Source organism: Paramacrobiotus metropolitanus, unplaced genomic scaffold (assembly GCF_019649055.1).
Source record: "Paramacrobiotus metropolitanus isolate TYO unplaced genomic scaffold, Prichtersi_v1.0 Parri_scaffold0000061, whole genome shotgun sequence".
In the NCBI taxonomy this organism is placed as follows: Eukaryota; Metazoa; Tardigrada; class Eutardigrada; order Parachela; family Macrobiotidae; genus Paramacrobiotus; species Paramacrobiotus metropolitanus.
The window spans coordinates 301,630-319,380 of NW_026570281.1; the positions used below are offsets into that span (position 1 = coordinate 301,630).

General features: G+C 43.9%; 5 protein-coding genes and 1 long non-coding RNA gene across 9 annotated transcripts; 3 read left to right on the forward strand and 3 right to left on the reverse strand.

Annotated features, from left to right (window-relative positions):
• The first annotated feature begins 238 nt into the window (after positions 1–238).
• Positions 239–3,110, forward strand: LOC129593238 (uncharacterized). Its single transcript, XM_055489453.1, has 6 exons — positions 239–590; positions 1,209–1,358; positions 2,058–2,192; positions 2,275–2,448; positions 2,556–2,645; positions 2,707–3,110. Exons 1-6 carry the CDS (start codon positions 528–530, stop codon positions 2,770–2,772), a joined length of 678 nt encoding a protein of 225 aa, XP_055345428.1. The 5' UTR covers positions 239–527; the 3' UTR covers positions 2,773–3,110.
• LOC129593240 (uncharacterized) lies at positions 425–1,421 on the reverse strand. The gene is made up of 2 exons (XR_008691074.1): positions 1,112–1,421; positions 425–651 (listed from the first exon to the last, which is right to left on the reverse strand). It is a non-coding gene; the product is annotated as an uncharacterized LOC129593240 (long non-coding RNA).
• On the reverse strand, positions 2,689–6,688 carry LOC129593239 (nucleolar protein 12-like). 3 transcript variants are annotated; one of them, XM_055489455.1, is made up of 6 exons: positions 6,624–6,688; positions 6,359–6,422; positions 5,989–6,094; positions 5,730–5,918; positions 5,465–5,580; positions 2,689–3,355 (listed from the first exon to the last, which is right to left on the reverse strand). In XM_055489455.1, exons 2-6 carry the CDS (start codon positions 6,409–6,411, stop codon positions 3,205–3,207), a joined length of 615 nt encoding a protein of 204 aa, XP_055345430.1. In that variant the 5' UTR covers positions 6,412–6,422; positions 6,624–6,688; the 3' UTR covers positions 2,689–3,204. The 3 variants fall into 3 exon arrangements, with proteins under 3 accessions (XP_055345430.1, XP_055345429.1, XP_055345431.1); XM_055489454.1 differs by lacking the exon at positions 6,624–6,688 and having other exon boundaries at positions 2,692–3,355; positions 6,359–6,617; XM_055489456.1 differs by lacking the exons at positions 2,689–3,355; positions 6,624–6,688 and adding an exon at positions 4,039–5,283 and having other exon boundaries at positions 6,359–6,617.
• Positions 6,689–6,909: 221 nt separating this feature from the next.
• On the forward strand, positions 6,910–8,688 carry LOC129593243 (uncharacterized). Its single transcript, XM_055489458.1, has 4 exons — positions 6,910–7,092; positions 7,291–7,441; positions 7,557–7,608; positions 8,316–8,688. Exons 1-4 carry the CDS (start codon positions 7,041–7,043, stop codon positions 8,472–8,474), a joined length of 414 nt encoding a protein of 137 aa, XP_055345433.1. The 5' UTR covers positions 6,910–7,040; the 3' UTR covers positions 8,475–8,688.
• Positions 8,689–8,695: 7 nt separating this feature from the next.
• Positions 8,696–11,275, reverse strand: LOC129593241 (uncharacterized). The gene is made up of 2 exons (XM_055489457.1): positions 11,135–11,275; positions 8,696–10,523 (listed from the first exon to the last, which is right to left on the reverse strand). The coding sequence occupies exon 2, from the start codon at positions 10,361–10,363 to the stop codon at positions 8,951–8,953; it is 1,413 nt and encodes a 470-aa protein (XP_055345432.1). The 5' UTR covers positions 10,364–10,523; positions 11,135–11,275; the 3' UTR covers positions 8,696–8,950.
• A 2,713-nt stretch (positions 11,276–13,988) lies between these two features.
• Positions 13,989–17,744, forward strand: LOC129593248 (actin-like protein 6B). 2 transcript variants are annotated; one of them, XM_055489465.1, is made up of 6 exons: positions 13,989–14,538; positions 14,754–14,979; positions 15,135–15,266; positions 15,321–15,399; positions 15,606–15,729; positions 16,506–17,744. In XM_055489465.1, exons 2-6 carry the CDS (start codon positions 14,823–14,825, stop codon positions 17,472–17,474), a joined length of 1,461 nt encoding a protein of 486 aa, XP_055345440.1. In that variant the 5' UTR covers positions 13,989–14,538; positions 14,754–14,822; the 3' UTR covers positions 17,475–17,744. The 2 variants fall into 2 exon arrangements, with proteins under 2 accessions (XP_055345440.1, XP_055345439.1); XM_055489464.1 differs by lacking the exon at positions 13,989–14,538 and having other exon boundaries at positions 14,639–14,979.
• Positions 17,745–17,751: the final 7 nt, after the last annotated feature.

Consider the following 17,751-nt stretch of genomic DNA (forward strand, 5'->3'; position numbering starts at 1 on the left):
AGTCGATCACTGGAAATCGGCCCGTATCCCCGCCTACGTTTTCCATACGCCGGTTCCATTGGCGGAAATGCGGGTGCTTCCCGTACGACGCTATAAATACATCATTAAATTTTATTCTACTGGATCGTTGCCAACACTGCTATCATCCAGACTCAAGAGCGTATCACTGCCGTACAAACTTTTGCCGATTGAAAAAATCGTAAACAAAGTCACTTCAATGTCATAACATGCATCGTGAACGGGAAACAAGCATACTTTGCTAGGTTGCTCCCAAGACCGTGTGAAAAACATGATAAAAATAGACGCATCGAGCAGGTTGGCATTTATTGAACATTTGCAGACCCCGTTGGAGTTCATACGCTGAGGCCTATATAAGCGCTAAAGCCCGATAACAAGCCTCTTCAAAACATTTGCGCAACGGAAGTTGCTCTCCTCGTACACTGACAATTCGGATTATACTGCGAAGCACTTGAAAACTACAGATTCCCAATTTACAGCTAGTTGAACGTTTTCGAAAAGGAGAAAAAATGGTTCTGGGCTGGTTTCAAACTCCTCTGAGTCGCGATCGCGCCAACTCCTTTTCGCGCCATGTAAGTGCACAAATTCCGGTCCCTGTGAGTGTAATCCATTTTCTCACCGCGTTGATTACGACTACGAGTACAGAAATACATATGTAATTACTGACTTTAATTGCTACATAATTATTACTTTGGGTCTGTTTACTAGTACTATTACAGCCGCATGATTATACATAGTACTGTATATCTCGTCTGTTATTACTTAAAACCTAACTATTAATAACTATTAATAATTTATAAGATTCAACGATATAACAAAGGCGTAGTGCTTTAATATATAATTTAATACAGACTTGGTCAGTACGTACGAGTACATATTCAAAACGCTTGCTTGGGCTAAATTGCAAAATGGCCTTTTGTCCAAATAGAATCGCTATTGTATGTACGATAGCGAGTAGAATTCATTTTGCAGAAAAATGAATTACCATATTATCATGCACCGCAGATCTACTCTACGAGGTAGAGATGTGCGGGGCCAAATTAAAAGTGAAAATTACTTTTAATTTTACACGTAATGCGATGTTTGTAAGTACCGTGCACGCAAATTTATTAGAATCCATGGTGTGTAGCAGGTGACCTTTACAGTACGCTGATACCGCTTTTCATCCCTGGCTTCTTGAATTTGCACAGGAGAACGCAGCGGAGCCGGCGATTATTCAGGAGCAGTTGCAGAATCGGATCAATCAGGCCGATCCAGCACCGGCGCAGCCGCAGCCACAGCGACGACGATCGATCTTCGAGCGCCGCGTTAGCCTCGGATCGGATCCCTTTAGCCGCGAGGTAAGGCTCCCACAGCCCCCACTAAATCGCTGTATTGTACAGTGTACAGTGATCAGCAACCGATTTTGTATTTCATTCGCGTTAACCTAACAAACAAAGAGACTGACAAAAAAACTACAGAAGAAAGTTAAGCGCTCGTAACACCATCTTAATTGTCAGTTGTGTAAATTTATGTTGGTTTGAATTGAAAATGTACATCGACCGTATACATGTAGGTTGGAAAAATATCCAATTAGTTAGAGATAAGTTTACATTAAAAACCACACAAGGCTTAGAAACTACAGATCCATAGAATATTACTCAACATAGTATAAGTAAAACTTTAGAAGTATGTACTGTACTTTGCATGACTGCATAAAATCTATTTGACTATGCAACTCTGAACGTTTGACTAGCAGAGCTGTTAGCAATAAGATAATAGTGTGTCGAGTCATTTAATTACGAGTACGGCATCCTGTATAAGTGAACGTCAGTATTTTTTCTTTTATAATTTATGTGTTTAAAGAAACGATTATCGATTATTCGATTAAGGTACATTTTATTTTATATCGATATTAACTGTCAATACTATGTATTACTCACCATCAGTATAATTATTTATATTACTGTTTAGCGCACGTAATTTGATTGTAGGTAAAGATCGTTAAATTAATAGCTATGGACCTATTGCTCCATTATAAAAATCTTTAATTACTGCAGTATGCGGATCAGACTGGTGACCTCTGGGTGGCCGAATGCGATCAAGGAGATGCGGCGCATATTGCGGAAGGACACCTGAGGACGGAAGCTCTGACGCGCCCGGTGCCACTGGGAGCCGACGAATTCAGCCGCGAGGTATTTCTGATTTTCTGACTGGTTACCAATCTACAGTGTAGTCCAGGTGCAAATTACGAAATTCACCCGTAATATTCTGCAGTACTTCGATGCCACTGAAGACAACTTTGTGGCCGAAACGGATTTGGGTGACTCGGGATATGTGCGCCGCAATTCGCAGACCGTTGTCGACTACGACTCACCGGAAGTCATTCGTCGCATCGGGGAAATGCTACGCCGACCAGTTCGCGTGGGCCACGACACTTTCAGCCAAGAGGTATGTACGAGTATTAAAGATGTAGCTCATTTGTGGTAGGTAATCAGGTAAACCTTACCAAAATTTCAATATAAAAACCGTTTTTCTTTCGTTACCTACTTATGCAGTATGCCCGCGAATTCGAGGACATGTGGCAAGCCACCGCCGGCAAGGGTCCATCCGGAAAATATACAATCGTTGAGCGCGTTATGAGCGAGGTAATCTGGATGAGTATTTGCATGCTTTAAGTAATCCAAACTAGCGCAACCATCATTACAGTATCAGCCGGACAATCGCAACGCTGAACAAGGAATGCCGCGTCGTCAGAGCATCTTCTCGCAATAAGCGATCTGCGGGATGGATCTTCTACCGTACTTCAACATTTAGGGTGCCATTGGCTGAATGGCGCCGCATGTAAACACGTGTGTACTTGTACTTATTACCTGTCGAAATATTAGCTTTTCGATGGGCAAATTACTGTCCCATTCTTCAAACTGAAGCCAAGTGTGAATATTATCTACTCAGTTTAGCTTCCTCGCACACAAAACCGGTACAGTGTACATAGAAACGTATGGACGTCAGTTGTGCACTTCTCAGACTTGTTGATAATTTCCCGCACTTTTTAATGTGCTAGCACTTAATAAAGTTGTACATAATCTGTATGCAATAAAGTGGCAAAATCAGTTCGTGATGCAGTTTTGAAAAATTTTGTCCAACATTTGAATACAAACAAATACTCAGTACCAGAACACGGCTCTGTCGAATGCATTTCACTGACTATTTCCGTATGCGGCCTCTCTTGGGCTTATTTGTAGCCCGAAATCCTGATTCCGACGGCACAGCAGCGGCGCCAGGTCTGGGTCGACCGTGGCCCTTACGATGCTTGGGCTTAGCCAATCTTCTCGCCATTCTTTCAAGAGATTTCAACCTACAACAAAATTCCGTAAAATCAAAAGCTAGCCTGCGTGGAAATTATCACCGGAAAGCAGTACAGAGTAGCTTGATGTATCTAACACAACAACGAAAAGCTGCTGCAGAAATTGACTACTGCTATTCACGAAACAAGATTAACCGCAACTTCGTTACGCGCAACATGAAATGCATCTTATATCAATATCACTTACTTTAACAGCACAAGAGTCAAATGTTCCGATAATTAATTTTAAGAAAACTAGGCTCGGGAATCCTAATATAAATTGTGGAAATCGAAGAAGCGATCTCACAATTAACAGCGCAGATATATGATGAGATTCGTAACGAAAATACCATAGTACTAGTAGACCCCGCGCAAACTGCGCGGAATAAATTAACGATAAATTGTTATTTACGGAAACTACAAAGGACAAACCCATGACTACAAAATACAAATTTAGTTTAATTGAGCGGAGCGTATAATAATAATAATATAGTTTCACTGGCAGAGACAGACAGTATTTGCCATATACCGTAGCTATTTGGTTGACTACTTATCATAACTTATGTGGTAAGTTTATTGTTTATTTTGGCCATAGTTCACTGACATATAAAATGTATTACAGTTTACTTATTAAATGTTTAAGGCCGCTTTGAAAGCATTGTCGCGTTCCGCTGACTTCAGATTTAACTTTAAATTAGACCCGAAAAATTTGACAATTTCGAGGAATACATGTATGCCTTTTTTTGCAGTTATAAAACAAAGTTTTTAAGCCTTTTCCAAATCAATCAGCAGCATATGCTGGTCAGTTGTCAAGAACTACAAATAAGAAAGACTCCATAATTACCGGAATTTTTATAGCCGTATTACAGTACTTCTATTGGTTCAGATACCATTCTGAGCTTTGTTAAATTTTAGCCAGTGCGTTGTGACCGACAAAACTATCCAGTGATACGACGGTACGACCACCGATGTTAACCTTTAGACCACTTAGAATAAAAATACTTTCCGGTGTCCAGTTTCCTCCTTCTGTTTACACACAAAACAATTTAACTTAATGAAGACTTCAAAATTTCGTTGTTTTCTTTGGTGAATCAATAATTAACGTCGACAACTTTAGCGCAGTGTCTTGGTTGCGACCCCCGCTGCAGGTAGGCGTCGCCTGTGCCTCCGCTTTCCGTTACGTACTTATAAAATTTTCCCGTGTTTTTTAGTTTTGACCTTTGATGGGAGATGATCTGACGGATTGCTTTATAGCTGGCGGAAAAAATAGATTAGAAAGCGGATAAGTTCGAGTTTTGAATCTTCTGTTTGTTTTAAATTTTTTAATGCTAAAAATGCGTTTTTTGTTTTAATAAAACCGTTTTTCTACGTTCCTAGGCCCGGCGGGACTGGGACTCGTTGTTTTGCCCAATGGTGTGGACTCATCATTTCCAGTCGAACACCAAAATTCTCGAAATCGACTTTCAGTCTCTCACAAAATAATATGTTTATTGGCCATTTCCAAAAGAATGTTTATTGGCACGTCAGCACGATATTATCAAAGCCAACCGCCCTGTGGAAGCAGTTTCAATATTAAATCTAATCAACCCGTTGCGAAAGGCAACTACTTTATCTTTGAAATTTGAGTCGATCCCACTTTCCAGAAGATTTCGCATCGCATGTTCAGTTTTTAAGAAACATCACTTTCAAAGCCTACATTTTTTGAAAACTAACTCTTAATAAAAATTTTATGGACTAAAGGTAATCGGATACCTAATGGACACCAAAGTTCCATCAAGTGTAGATGAATGCTTTTCCTGTGCTGTTCATGACGGTGGTGGCGTGGGTGGGTTTGCAGTGGTGGGTTCTCCACTTTTCCCATAAACTTTGTATGTTAAGATCTTTTAAGATTTTCTCTGAAACTTCGCACACTTTCAAAAAACTGACTGGTTTCTGCAAATCTGCAAACTAACGGCTATTAAATGACATATAGACATCACAGTTTGGTTCAGTGGCTCGCTCAAAAAAGGGAGACAGAAATGGAATTCGCTAAGGCTTATTTTATTAATATATAGGATTGTGGCGCAAAATAAAAAAAACAACAGAGCCTGCTATGCTTCGTTGTCGACATGAACAACTTACTTTTTAGGGTTGCCCTGGGCTTTGGTCGCTGCAGACGACGGCAATTGCTTCCGACCATCTTCGCCAACTTCACCGGTGTTATCTGGGTGGTCAGCCAAGTCCTTGTGTCCAGGAATCTGAGGAAAGTCATAAAATTAATATTATGAAGGATCATGGTTTCGCGGCAGTGCAAAACTGCAGAATGTGGGTTCGCATATGAAGTGACACAGAACTACGAAAGCCACCACGGCGGCGCCAAATGCCAACCATAGCAGAAAAGAAATACTTCGTTGTTGCGTCCTAGAAAGAGATCGTTGTGTGTTCCTTCCAACTGGCCCAACTGCCAAATGCGCACCGAGTGCGCCGGCATATCCAGCGTCATCTCTTCCGGTGGCTCCTCTTCGTTTTCCTCCGGCCGCTCTTCGTTCCACGCCAAGTCTGCATGCACACCTCTGCTGTGGCTTTCTTTTCGCTTCTGTGGAAATAAGCATTCAGTCAATGTTCCTTACAAAGTTAACCAAGCGATGCATAGGCCGTGCATTTACCATGTCGCGAACATTCTTTCGTTCCTCCTTCAGTTTCTCTTCAATGTCGTGCTTCGCCTTTCTTCTTCGTTCTTTCTTTCTCTTTTGGAAACCCAGGAGGTAATCCCTACAAGAACGTTAGCCATGCTCTAACGTAGCGTTGATATTCTCAGGATCTCACGAATATACGACTGTGCGAGTATCAAGTCAGAATTCACTTTCAGCAACAGAAAAAACAGGCTAAGATACAGAAAACAAACATACCCAAGCACTCCGTGATAGCGCACCTAATTAACAGTATTTCTATATCTGTAATCATGCTTTCTGCATCTTCGCCGACGAAAATATGGGATAAATAAACTGCACTCATGGGATTAATCACCGTACGTACCTTCGTTTGTGCTCGTCAAACGTGATGCTCAAACCTCCTTTCCTTTTCCGCATTTTGAAGAAATCTCAAATTAAGGTAAGAAATTCTTCTTACAAAGAGCAAACTCCACTTAAAACAAAAGTAACGAAAAACCATGCAGTCGTGAATTCTGTATACGAAAGTGATAGAGCAACCTAAGTCAAAATTTTCACCAAAGGATAAATTTCCATAAAAAAACGGCAAACTGTGAAAATTTAAACTCCACAAATATAGATATAATACTTACATAATTATGTCCAAACCTGTCTGTCTGGTTTGGTCCAAATTTTTCAATTCACTTTTGGACCTTACTTTTGGTACGCAGTGTTGGTACGGCATTTAACGTACCCAAGGGAGTGCGTTCGTATGTAGACGACCAAGGCGAACCTTCCGATTCTCGCCGTATGCCAGTAACAAGCAGTAGCAGAAATAGAGTTCCTTACGGAATCACTACAGTAAGCGCTGAGTTTAGTGTGTAATTTGTTGTGGTGGAATTTGCCAATCAGCTGAAAATTTTACCGTGAAGCCCGTCTGCGATTATGCGATACACATCTCCTTAGCCACGTAGAATTCATTTAGATTCGCGCAAATATTTTTCTGGAAATATCATATTCTTCTGTTTTTTTTTGTGACTGTGATTTTTTATTAAACTTAGCGACAAAGAATGTCGGACCGTACGGAGGAGACCGAAACTCGAGCGGGACATCCGCCAGCAAGTAAGTATCCTTCGCACGGATTAAGTTGCAGTATGCAGCTGTATTGTCATGTCGGCCTTGTATTCTTTCTCTGCCAAACGTCAACATCATCTAAAACATTCTTCGACGGAATGATTAGATCACTTCTGCTTCGTACTTACTAGCTGCATCGTAATCGGGAGTTAATACGCTATTAATCCGATGGACATGTCGTTGCAGCTAAGGTGGGAGGCATGCGCATCACACAGCGCTCGCGATCTCCGGGAGCGGAAGGAGCGGCGGCGAGCAGCTCGGAGAACCCGCAGATTCCGCCGCAGGACAAGGAGGGAGGCGACACGCAAGTGCACGGAGTGGGGGGACTGCAGTCCCAGTAAGTAATGCACTGGTGCATGAATGGCGGATGTGGGGTGTTTTGTCTTTTCTCAGTCTTTTGAGATCGTATGAGACCGACCTTTTGAAACTCCTTTATCTTATTATTCTTATAGGCCGAAAGATTTATTGGTGAAAGGGACCAGCGGAATTCCGGTCACAGCTAAGGTTAGTCTGTTTTTGTATTATGATTTCAGTAGCCCTAGGGTTTTCAAATATAAATAAAAAATAAATTTTTGCCATCGTTTGCCCTGTTCATGAATCATTTGTACTCTGCAGTTTACTGCTTACATATGAAAATGGACTTTTCGTTTTGCGTCTTCCATCTGTACAAAATTGACAACAAGTAAAATAATGGTGCGAGTTGCGTTTATACGATATGTTAAAAATTATAATATGCACTCTAGGTGTTACCATAACTATTGCATTATTAAAATAATACTTAATAATTTACTCGTATAGCTTCGTTAGTTACGTATGGGCGGTATCAGCTACAGTAATTTTCGAAAACATGATTTATGTTAAAGTTTGAGTGACAATGTCGGCGAAATACCTTGTGCAATAATTTTTGAGTTTAAAAAAGAATAAAGTGTGGATTGTTTATCAAAAATATTAAAGGCTACGTCGCCACGAGTACGTACTTGTACTGAAATAACAGTACGAGACTGCAAGTTGGTACTTACTGTATCAGTATCATGAATTTTCTTTTTCGCTACCTCCGTTGCAACGGTAAGACGAATCTTACGTTAGACGGAGCGAACCTACATTAATTTGTTTTTTGTGTCGCAAAAAATACGAACCTATAATTACTATGAAAAAAGTTCAGTTTCTGATACATAACTAATCATAATATGCAAAAGATCTTGTGAATGTAGGACTTGGGCATGCACTTGGAAGGTGTGCGCCACACTCACGACAAAGGTTTCGACAAGAATCAACAGAACAGCACTAACTTCACGCCGCAGCAGCACGCGACGATGACTCGCCACGGGCAGCACATCAACGAGCCGCGCAGCCATGGCACCAACCACTGAACAGTTATCCCAGGCAAGCTTCCGGTGCGCCACATCAACACGACCAGGCGTTACGTTTTTGCTGTTCAACTTGATTCCGCAACGTTTTTTTACTTATCTGAGTTTTAGCTAGCTAGCTGAGCAAGCTTTGCGTTTTACAACAGTTTTTGGATACATCCAGCTGTATGTTTTTTCAGTTCGTTGTAAGGAATAAACGAGAGGTCTAAATCGTTTGCCGCCACTAAAGATTCTGTTTTATGAACTGCTAACGAGGATCTGTCATGTACAGTACTCGTACTGTAATCCGTGATGTAGGATCCATCTGACAAAACCATCTCGTAACAATTTATAGCAGCAAAAACGGCTTAAAAAGCAATGGAGTGAGATTACAATTATGCCGACGGTCGCACTGTTTCGCCGGTGCCGCAGCGCGAAAATTTTCCAGTACAGAAAAATAGAAAGATAAGTAACAAAAAGAACTTAGCAAACGGAGGACTTTATTCCTTACGAGCTGTGTGTCGCTCTGGACGCTCCCGCAGTGATTTTTTCCCGATGAAGCGATGTGCCGTCTTTTTGTTGCGCAGATTTCTCCCTGTCGGTTGCACTTGGCCATCGTCATCTGAGATCATAATATCATCATCCGTTTCTGTATCGTCGGTATCCAACTCGTCCGTGGTGCTATGCTCGTCACTGCTACTGGAAGAGTCCGATGGAATCTGGATGACATCTGCACTTATCCGAGGAGCGCTTCCTCTGGCAGCATTTCCGCGTCTTGCGAGCAGCGCGGATCTTTTTGCCCGAACCGGCGGGTTCTGCACCGACTTGGACCGCGTGACGCGCGTGCAATGACCACCCCCTTCCTTCTTTACCATGGCATCCCCTCGGCCACGGGCAGCCTGTTGGACTGGCTTATCGTCGACTTCCTTCCTGCCTGCTCCGTCCGGCTTCCCCTTCATTTTCACAAATGCAGACGGTGGGGTGCTGGCACGCGGGCTCTTTTCTGCCGTCGCTCGCTTCGGTAAAAATACGGCGCGTTTCAGCGCTAAGGCCTTTCGAGGGGGCGTATCTTTAGGCGGCTCCGTGCTGGCCGCAACGGGGACGGTTGGCAGCGGTAGCGGAGCCACGACAACATCGTCTTCTACGGACGCTGCGGTCATAGGCTCATCTGCAAGAGTGACGACAGGAGCATTCTCAGTAATGGCCGCCACTGGACAGTCTTCTCCTCTCACCCACTGAAAATGCCCTAATCTGCGGAAAGGGACCTGCCCGTTGGAGTCCGACTGGGCGCTGACCAGGAATCGGTCCGCTTTATCCACCAACACGGACAGCTCCCGCGACAGCTTCCCAGCTGTAATAGCAGACGGAGACGCCGATTCAACTGTACTGCCGTCAATGTCCATTGCGCGCAACGTACGCTGGAGCGCTTCCATCCACAGCCGCATTAAATGGAGCTGCAGCCGAGCCTTGGACAGGACTATGCTGGTTCCTCCAGTATGCGTCGCGGCCGTGGAATTCCCGTCGGAAACCGAGAAGCAAAACTGGCTGCCCTGTCCCTGCGCAGGATTATGGACCAGGATCACTGCGGGGATCTTGTCGCAGTCTTCCAGCATTCGCTGCAGAGTGACGGTGACTCGATCTGCAAGGTGGTCTTCTGCATGATTTTCATTGTTATGCGCACGGAGGATATTCTGCAACGCTGCAATACTCCGATTCAGCAGCGCTTTCAACGTCATGTGCCGCTGTACTGCATCTGTCCCCATTTCTCGGTTCTCATCTTGGCTTCCGCCTGCACCGTCAGGTCCCTTCATAACTGGCTTCACTGCCTTGCTTCCAGCACTTAGCGCTGCGCCAGCTGATTTTGGACTGCTTCCATCCTGTCCTCCGGTTTCGTCGTTCAGCGATTTGTCCATGGTGCCAGTCAAACAACAATTGTATTCCCATCAACAACAAATCTTTAGAGTGAAAATGGGAAATCGGTATAAAGTACTTGTAAACTATAGACTTCTGGCTTGCTGTAAGGATGGAAGGAGACACATCAGCAGAGATGTCTCACCAAAATCGATCGGAATTCTGACGGTAGACAGACACAGGCCCGTCGCGAGACCCCCGTTAGTTTTTCAAAACGCTACTCCTCCCGGGGTTTTCATCGAACATTTTTTCTGAATATACCGTTAGAATCGCCGTGAAATTCTGAACAAGATGGTTGAGGCCGATTTTTAAAATTTGCTTTACGCCGAAGTCGACATCATAGGGCGGTCGCCAATGCGAAAGCCCACAATTTGGGGTTTTTCCCTTGACCACCCCAGATTAGGGGGAAACCCTTGAAAATTACGCTGTCGTACGGTCGACCACCCTGTAATTTGATTCTGGGGAGAAACGAATTTTAAAAATCGGTTGCAACCGTTTTGTTCAGAATTTTACGTTGAGTTTATTGGTGTATTCAGAAAAATTTTAGGATGAAAACTGTTGAAGGAGTAGATTTTTGAATTTTGTAAGGGAAAAATCCCCAAAAGGAAGGTGTCGCATTTGCGACCGCCCGTTAATGTCGAATTTTGGGGGCAAACGAATTTTGAAAATCGGCCTCAATCATTTTGTTCAGAATTTCACGGCGATCCTAACGGTATATCCAGAAAAAATGTGCGATGAAAACCCCGGGAGGAGTAGCGTTTTGAAAAACTAACGGGGGTCTCGCGATGGGCCTGGACAGACAACCACAGGTCCAATCTCGAAGTCAAAAAGATTTTAAAGTCAAAATAATGAAGTAAGGCTAGTAAGCTGTACACACTACACAGTTTTAAACTGTAGCACAGGTTGCCAAATTTCCCGACCGCGCGTACGTGCTATGGGGATAACCAGGGCAGATCTCAATACAGGCATTTAATGCCTGTATTGAGATCCAGGCAATAGTGCCCTGCATCGGACTGGAAAACTTCGTCCAGTCCGATCCAAACTTAAAAAATTTATCCGAACCCAGTCCGACTCCGAATTCTAAAAATCGTACTCCGACCAGTCCGATCCGTAAATTTTTTGCGAATCCGAACCCACTCCGATCCACTCCGAAAATTTTTCCAAAAGAATATTGATTACACATCTTTACTGTACAGAGGGTATATTAAAAAAATTTTTTGTGGCCATTTTGACGGTAGTAAACAGACTTCAGACTTCACAGTTAGTCTTTTCGTGGGCGTGAAATAGGTACTTTCGAGGTTTATAAAAAACGTTATTTTGGCATATTTTAAGTTGTTCTTTAACACTACAGTGTTGTAGCATTTTAGGAAGTTTGTTACAGTAGTTTTTCTCATTGTCAGAAATCTGGATTAGATCTTTTTATTGTGTACAGTTCAGCCCACGAATCACCCACATAGTGGTCATGGTCAAACGAGGGAGGGATATTTCTAAACGTCCACAACTGCAAAAAGATGTAGCTTCATGTATTCAAACTTAGGCTTAGTTAAATATAATTAATATTATTATTATTATCCTAAGCACCAGTATCATTCCAGTAATAGTGCTACAACTATAGGAAATGGAAAGCCGGAGCCCAGTTAAATCGCCTGAGCCGTAAAACTCGTGTTGGAAAGCGTAATAATATTTGGTGGAACCATAACGACTAACAACATCACAACAATTCTAAAAACACTCTAATATTAAAAAGTATCGAGACTTAACAAAGAAATTGAAAGAGAACTAACAACAGTTAAGTAAACAAAAGAAGATATTTTGGTGTTGAATAACGCAAATGGATGCCTCGCGCTAAGCGCGAAGCTGACGAAGTTTTTTGTTCTGAAAATGCGTGAAATTCAATAAAAATTATTAATACTATTTATTTAATTTCGGATAATTCGGAGTCTTGATTGCATCCGAATCCAGTCCGGTCAGATGCACATAAACTCCGAAACCACTCCGAATCCGAATTTTCCAGAGTGGAATCGGTCCAATCCGATCCGAAAGTCGGGGTGGATTCGGAGCGGTTCGGATTTACCAGTCCGTTGCAGGGCTCTGCCAGGCAATTCCACTGACTCGTTACGTCATCACTAGAGTAGCTCGCATATTAGCGCGGCTACAGTAAAATGCTGGGAAAAATCGGTTTGCTCCCCTTTTTCTGTTTCTGTTGAATGGGATTCGAACTGCAAAATAATGGGATTCGAGCAGCAAAAGTGCTGCTCGACTCGCTCGTTTCAGCTTTCTGCAACTTGCTGCTCGCTCAGCTCGCTCGCGCCCAAACCGCCGCTCGCTCAACTCGCTCGTTTTCCAATTTTTCTTTGCTTCCGCTCGCTCGTAATTTTATTTTGGCAAATCGGCTCGCTCGTGAGATCGGCAGAAATTTACGTATCAATTTTTCGCAAGAATTAATTATACCAAGCTTTTCACCAACACAAAAAAACTCATTAAGTGTAATAGGATGTTCAGAGACAATCACTTATATCTCCATACTGGTAGTCCGTTTCACTACAGTTTTATTTTTTTGCTAATACCTGTCTCTCGTTTTCAACTGGATGTAGTTTTCTTAATTTAGTCTGAAATAAATACATGTAACAGAACGCCCGAAAATTTAAATGCACCTTTCTTAGGAAGCATTCAACTGATTCAGAAACCCGTCAAATAATGTTTTTGTTAGCTACAGAATATCAAACCTCAGTCATGAGTCCCAACCGGTCTAGGAAAGTTAGTAAGTCACTTCGCGCGAAGCGCGAAGGAGACGGTTGTTTAAGACCGTTTTCAGGTCGGTCAATGTGATTTTGTACTAGAAACTTCTCCAGTTCGCACAATGTCAGCCTGTAGGCTCGCGATCGCTCGCACCCGACCATCCCGCTCGCTCGGCTCGCTCGCAACTTTTTTTCTGTTGCTCAGCTCGTTCGCAAATTCGCAAAACGACGCCTGCTCGCTCGAAGTGCTCGCGGGCGCCGAGCGCTCGTGAGCCGAGCCGAGCGGCTCGGCTCCTGCAGGGCTCTAGTTCATATTACGAGTAAATCACCGATGCGTGATTATATCTCGGTATTCTCCATGTAAATTATTACCAATTAGTTCTTTAATTTTTCACATTGTTCAGTTCAGTATCTGCTTCATTTTTTTCTTAGAGTTTGAAAAGTTTCGTTGGAATAAATCAATAAAACCAACTCGTGCAGTAATAATTTTGCCGTATACCGGTAGAAACCAAGTTGCCAACAGCCGTTTTTTCTTAGAGTTTGAAAAGTTTCGTTGGAATCAATCAATAAAACCAACTCGTGCAGTAATAATTTTGCCGTATACCGGTAGAAAGTTAGAATCCAAGTTGCCAACAGCCGCTTTGCAACTTGCCGCACCGTACTTAATCATGTTGCCTCTTCCCATTGCTTATTTTATATTAGAAATAAAATCCTAACTGCAATAAAAGAGTGAAAACGACTAAAGAAACACAAAAAAGCTTTGAAAAGCTTAAAAAACTCTCGCTTTTACGGTGTTCTTTGGCAATTTGGGCTACTCTAGCGCTTTCGTCATTGCAAATCCCGCCCTCAGTGGGGTTGCCTGTCTAAGCAGGGCGCAAGCCGAGGGAAACCGAGAAACGGCTGAAAAAGGCGCCGATGGGGGAATCGAACCCCGGCTACGTCGTTAGATCCGCGTAGGCAGTACCACTGCACCACGGCGCAATACGTTGAAATCCTTTGAAAGATTTTGTCGCTTTACGTGAGCCGCTTCTCGCCTCACACCCCTTTGCAGCTTTCGCTACGTCCTCGTAGTGAGACTAAGCGATCCTTTAAGCGGCGGCTCCGGCTCACCGCATCCTCTATTCATTTAATCTTTTTATTCGTTTTTGCTCTGTTCCTCCCGTTCGAGGTTAGCACACCAGTCTCATACCATAGGTCCGTGATCGAACCGTGATCTGCTACCATCTAAGCAGGGCGCAAGCCGAGGGAAACCGAGAAACGGCTGAAAAAGGCGCCGATGGGGGAATCGAACCCCGGCTACGTCGTTAGATCCGCGTAGGCAGTACCACTGCACCACGGCGCAATACGTTGAAATCCTTTGAAAGATTTTGTCGCTTTACGTGAGCCGCTTCTCGCCTCACTCCTGTATTGAGATCTGCCTTGGGATAACCGATATTACGGTACAGTAGACTGTATTGTGCTTATTGTACCGTAAGGACCACCCGTAGGCGATTGCAAGCGTAAAAGTTTAAAGCTTGCAAGGCAGCATGCAAACGAATCTTTCACGCTTCCGCTTTCCAGCTTCTTTTTCATAAGATTTCTTTTGCTGAACTTATTGCGTTAGGTATAGACTATAGATTATAACCGATAGTAAAATTTGATTGATTTGCTGCAGTTTGTGGATCTAGAGTGCATACTTTGATAGCAGAGTTTGATTCTCTGTCGAAGAAGAAACCTTAGAGAAATGAGCAGCCAGTTGTTGGTGGGGGGAGACGACGTCAACGCCATCGTTGTGGACTATGGCAGTTCTTCTTTTCGCTACGGGCATGCCGGAGAAGAAGCGCCTACCCTTGTTTTGCCGATGAGCATTGGATACGTCGAGGAAATTATTAAAGTCGTCGGTGAGTTAAGCCTACATCCGTCATAGTTTTAGTTGGCAATTGCGATTGGCCGAAGAGTTAGTGAAGACCCTGCAGGAATTGAATTATTTGTCAGTTGTCTGTGAAATGCCCGTGGTGCATACTTGAGAAACATTTAAGAACTTGACTGATTGTAGAGCGCAATGAGAACGATGACGTAGTGATGACTGAGAACCTGCGGGACGGAGCAACAACAGCGGGCAACGGCACCAGCAGTCTCAGCGCGGCCACCACCGACGCTAGCAATGCCAACGGGAATGCTGTTAACGGTGCGATGTGCTTGCTAGTGGCGGTATAGAGTAGCTGATCCCAGGGTTTTGTAGGCGAGATGAAGAAGGAGAAGCGGTACATTGTTAGCTCGCAGGCGCTGATGAATCCCCGCGAAGGCCTCGAGATTGAAAGGTATAATTACTACTGATTAACTGATACTACTTTTAACTTTTTTGTCGAAGAAGAAATCTTGGTTAAATGAGCAGCCAGTTGCTGATGGGGGATACGCTGCTGCTGCCGTTGTTAGCTGCTTGACAGCCGCTAATCAGGATGGCTTGCGTTACCCATTCGGCAGTAGAGTTAAGCGCTAGTACTGCACGACACTCATTTGTTTTTAGCGGCGTCATACTGGACGGCATGATTGACAACTGGGACGCTTTCTATTCCATTATGGAGTTTGCTCTAAATAAGCATCGTCCTGTCACTTCATCGCAACATCCTTTCCTCTTTTCCGAGCCATTGGTACGTTGTAACTTGTCTGTTGTCTAGCATACATTTTATGGTTGATCATTTTTTTTGCGCTAACCAGGGCACTATTTCCGCCTCAACGTTAAAAGAAATCTAATTTTTGTAATAAGGTGATATTTTAATGGGGTATGTCTAAAAACTATTTTCATCTGCAATGGTCAAAAGGATTCTCATTTAAAGCTGTTGCACTAGTTTGGCAGTGCTTGATTAATGCGTATAAGTAGTGCGAATGTCTATAAACGTTTTTTTAGAAAATGAGTACGTAAGAGATTACAGTACTGTAGCCGCTAGATGAAGTGGCTCCACTTTTAGATCCGGCCGCTGCCTGCCTCTGGCCGGGCACTGAACACGAGCCTTCCTCCCACCGGGAGACGCACACTTTGCTTTTCGATATTAGTACTGTACTGTTGCCTGCCCTGCCAGGGGCAACCCAAAAACCACAACAAACCAGGTTTATAAATTGAAAACTATCAGAGCTCTGACATTATGCTCTAACAATAATTATTGTCGTTGCTAAAAATAAGAAAACTCGGTAAAACATGTAGAACGTCAGCATCAGAGTCAAAATTGTTTGAAATCAAAAACAAGTCTGCACGGAGCAATGTGTGTATATTGGGCTTGCATTTTCCCGTATACCAGACTCTGTGGAGCCACTTCATCTAGCGGCTACAGTACGTAATGGAAATTTGATAACAATAATATTTCTGATCGCACGATTTTTTTATCGCATTAATTGGATTGTGACTGCAACAGTGCACTTTTCTTTTTAGTGGATTACGAAAAATAAGCGCGAGCAGCTGTGCGAGTTGATGTTCGAAAAGTTCAAAGCATCGGCGTTCTACACCGTGAAATCGCCTGTCCTGACCTGTTTTGCCCACGGAAAATCCAGTGGTCTGGTGCTGGATAGCGGCAAGATCCACACAACCGCCTGTGCGGTGCATGAAGGGTTCTGTTTGGTGCCGACGATGGTGCGTAGCCCTTTGGCGGGTGACTTCATCAGCAACGAATGCCGACGCGAGCTGGAGCGCATGAAGATCGACCTGACTCCACAGTACATGATCAAGAGCAAGGATAACGTAGAACTGGAGCAGCCGCCCAAATATCTTAAGAAGATCGCTCTTCCCAAAGCATCTACCGCGTTTCACGAGAGCAAAGTGCGCGAACTGGTGGAGGACTTCAAGCAGATCTTGGCCGTATCCGATGCGCCGCTGCACGACGTCAATCCCGACGGTCTGGAGGCCCGAGAGTACGAATTTCCCACAGGCTATCATGCCATGTTTGGGCCCGAGCGCTTCCAGGTACCGGAAATGCTCTTCGATCCGAGCCTGATTCGCTCAGGCAGCAGCGCGGGAACGGCCCTCTCGGGAATGCAGATGCAACCGCCGAGCATCAACAGCACCATGGGAATGAGCAACCTCATCCAGAACTGCCTGACCATCACCGACCAGGACGTCCGTCCACAGCTGTGGGGCAACATCCTCATTTCGGGTGGCAACAGCTGCATCACTGGCTTTGCTGAGCGCATCTCCGCCGACTGCACACGTCGCAGCACCACCTCCATGAAGCTGAAGTGCACGGCCGCCACTGGCAGCGGTCCGGAACGCTCCAGTGAACGTCTTTTTGCTCCATGGACGGGCGCCTCCATTCTCGGCTCACTGGGCACCTTCCAGAGCATGTGGATTTCGCGTAGCGACTACGAAGAGGCCGGCAAGGGAATCGTGGGCAAGAAGTGTCCCTGATCGACGTATAACATAATCTCATGTTTTGTATGGCAGTATGTTTTCGTTCGCCTGCTGCTGCGGCTGCTCTCTCATTCCTGCATTGTTGTTTTGTTTTATTTGAACAAGTTTTCGGTTCCTTGTTACACTTTTGGGTGCAATGTACACTACAGTTTGATTACTCGCTGCAGTTTTAAACGATTTGTTGCTGAGCAGTTGTAAGCAGGATTTCACTAGATCAGAAATGATGCGGTGCATTGAGTAATAACAATAATTATTTAATAGCCCTAGAGTGATA

What these genes read in the sequence shown, in the direction of transcription:
- LOC129593239 (XM_055489455.1), bottom strand. Translation starts at nt 6,411, where the DNA reads ATGCGGAAAAGGAAAGGAGGTTTGAGCATCACGTTTGACGAGCACAAA. An exon ending in TTCTAGGACGCAACAACGAA is followed by an intron (nt 5,581 to 5,729) that starts GTATTTCTTTTC and finishes GACTTTCCTCAG; the next exon opens with ATTCCTGGACACAAGGACTT. An exon ending in GCCCAGGGCAACCCTAAAAA is followed by an intron (nt 3,356 to 5,464) that starts GTAAGTTGTTCA and finishes ATTTTGTTGTAG; the next exon opens with GTTGAAATCTCTTGAAAGAA.
- LOC129593238 (XM_055489453.1), top strand. Translation starts at nt 528, where the DNA reads ATGGTTCTGGGCTGGTTTCAAACTCCTCTGAGTCGCGATCGCGCCAAC. An exon ending in CCGACGAATTCAGCCGCGAG is followed by an intron (nt 2,193 to 2,274) that starts GTATTTCTGATT and finishes AATATTCTGCAG; the next exon opens with TACTTCGATGCCACTGAAGA. An exon ending in TTGAGCGCGTTATGAGCGAG is followed by an intron (nt 2,646 to 2,706) that starts GTAATCTGGATG and finishes CCATCATTACAG; the next exon opens with TATCAGCCGGACAATCGCAA.
- LOC129593243 (XM_055489458.1), top strand. Translation starts at nt 7,041, where the DNA reads ATGTCGGACCGTACGGAGGAGACCGAAACTCGAGCGGGACATCCGCCA. An exon ending in AGCGGGACATCCGCCAGCAA is followed by an intron (nt 7,093 to 7,290) that starts GTAAGTATCCTT and finishes ATGTCGTTGCAG; the next exon opens with CTAAGGTGGGAGGCATGCGC. An exon ending in GTGGGGGGACTGCAGTCCCA is followed by an intron (nt 7,442 to 7,556) that starts GTAAGTAATGCA and finishes TTATTCTTATAG; the next exon opens with GCCGAAAGATTTATTGGTGA.
- LOC129593248 (XM_055489465.1), top strand. Translation starts at nt 14,823, where the DNA reads ATGAGCAGCCAGTTGTTGGTGGGGGGAGACGACGTCAACGCCATCGTT. An exon ending in GGAAATTATTAAAGTCGTCG is followed by an intron (nt 14,980 to 15,134) that starts GTGAGTTAAGCC and finishes GACTGATTGTAG; the next exon opens with AGCGCAATGAGAACGATGAC. An exon ending in CAACGGGAATGCTGTTAACG is followed by an intron (nt 15,267 to 15,320) that starts GTGCGATGTGCT and finishes AGGGTTTTGTAG; the next exon opens with GCGAGATGAAGAAGGAGAAG.
- LOC129593241 (XM_055489457.1), bottom strand. Translation starts at nt 10,363, where the DNA reads ATGGACAAATCGCTGAACGACGAAACCGGAGGACAGGATGGAAGCAGT.